Below are 1,498 nucleotides of genomic sequence, written 5' to 3' on the forward strand. Positions count from 1 at the left end.
ACCTAAACGCCTTCACAGCCATGTGGACGAGGCGGGAATCTTAAGACTTGCTTTCAGACTACAGGGTGGAAGGTAGCAGGGGCCTTCAGGAAATTCCCTCCTGGTGCTCCGTATTGCCGGGAGGTGGGGGGCAGTGAGAATGGAGGGGAGGCCTGGCTGCCCCAGGGGGAGGGGCTTCCTAAGTAGATGGGCTTGGAACTGATGACCTTCATGTTTTCCTCAAGCTTCCATAAAAGAGCATATTGATAAAGGAGATTTACTGAATGCTTACTGTGTGCCCAACCCCATTCTTAGTACTTAATGTGTATTAACTCATCAGCCCTCCAGCAACCCTATGAAGTGGGTTTTGTTGTCATCATCACCGTTTTTTAGAGGAAAAAACTGAGACTAAAAGAGGTTATGCACGAGTTCTCACAGCTAGTGAGAAGCTGAGCTGGGATTTGAACCCTGACAGTGTATCTCCTGGAGAATGCAATGGCACCCCACTCCAGTACTCTTCCCTGGAAAATCCCATGGACGGAGGAGCCTGGTAGGCTGCAGTCCATGGGGTCGCTAAGAGTTGGACACGACTGAGCGACTTCACTTTCACTTTTCACTTTCATGCATTGGAGAAGGAAATGGCAACCCACTCCAGTGTTCTTGCCTGGAGAATCCCAGGGACGGGGGAGCCTGGTGGGCTGCCGTCTGTGGGGTCGCACAGAGTCGGAGCCGACTGAAGTGATTTAGCAGCAGTAGCAGCAGCAGTGTATCTCCAGAGCCTGTACCCTTAACCACTGCTTCAGTGCATCTATGGCCCGGGGGCCGTTCAGCAGCTGCCAGCCACACTATGGGCAACCTTCAGGTTCGGGATTTCAGGGCCTGAGGCAGTGGCCCACTAACCTGCTGCTCTTCTCTCCCTCAGGGTATCTCTGTGTCTCCGGAGTCCTGTCTGTTGCCAGAAACCCCTCCTCTCTTGCCCCGCCCAGCCTGCCAGCGACTCCAGCCTCAGACCCAGTGGGGATGCTGGAGCCACACTGCAGAGGTGCTGCCCAACTCGGAGGACCAGGGACCAGGCCCTGCCCTCCAGCTCAGTGATGAAAGCCCTCCCCAGAACTCAGGCCTTCCGCTCAGCGGCTGCCCTGAATTTTGGCAAGAAGATTTGGCGGAGACGCACCTGGGCATGTTCTACTAATGGCCTTGGCTGCCAATAGTAAAGGCCACCCCCCTTTTCAGCCAGGAATCAGGTCTGTAGTGTAGGCTGCCCACCTCATCGGCTACTTCAGTAGTATTCAGGCTTTCTTTTATCAAGGATCCCTTTTCCAAGTGATGTCTTTCATAGAAGCAGTGTTTAAAGCCAGGTCACCTCCCTGGCTGAAGTCAGGGCTGGGGCAGTCCCTCCACTCCTCGACATCCCCTAGAATGTCCAGTGCTCTGCAGGGCACAGCCTGAGTGGCAGTAAGATGGTTACTTGACCACAGTGGCTGGCCAGGCTGGGACTGGTAGGGGAGTGGACTGGGGG

At 54.9% G+C, this 1,498-nt stretch overlaps 1 protein-coding gene across 1 annotated transcript in view; it reads left to right on the forward strand.

The window, feature by feature from the left end:
• Positions 1-1,386, forward strand: part of MESP2 (mesoderm posterior basic helix-loop-helix transcription factor 2) — a 2,612-nt gene extending 1,226 nt beyond the window's left edge. Inside the window, 1 exon segment of the mRNA XM_010841137.1 lies at positions 902-1,386. Coding sequence (XP_010839439.1) covers positions 902-1,171 — 270 coding nt within the window. The 3' untranslated portion in view covers positions 1,172-1,386.
• The last annotated feature ends 112 nt before the right edge of the window (positions 1,387-1,498 follow it).

This window comes from Bison bison, unplaced genomic scaffold (assembly GCF_000754665.1).
Source record: "Bison bison bison isolate TAMUID 2011002044 unplaced genomic scaffold, Bison_UMD1.0 scf7180017864155, whole genome shotgun sequence".
Lineage (NCBI taxonomy): Eukaryota > Metazoa > Chordata > Mammalia > Artiodactyla > Bovidae > Bison > Bison bison.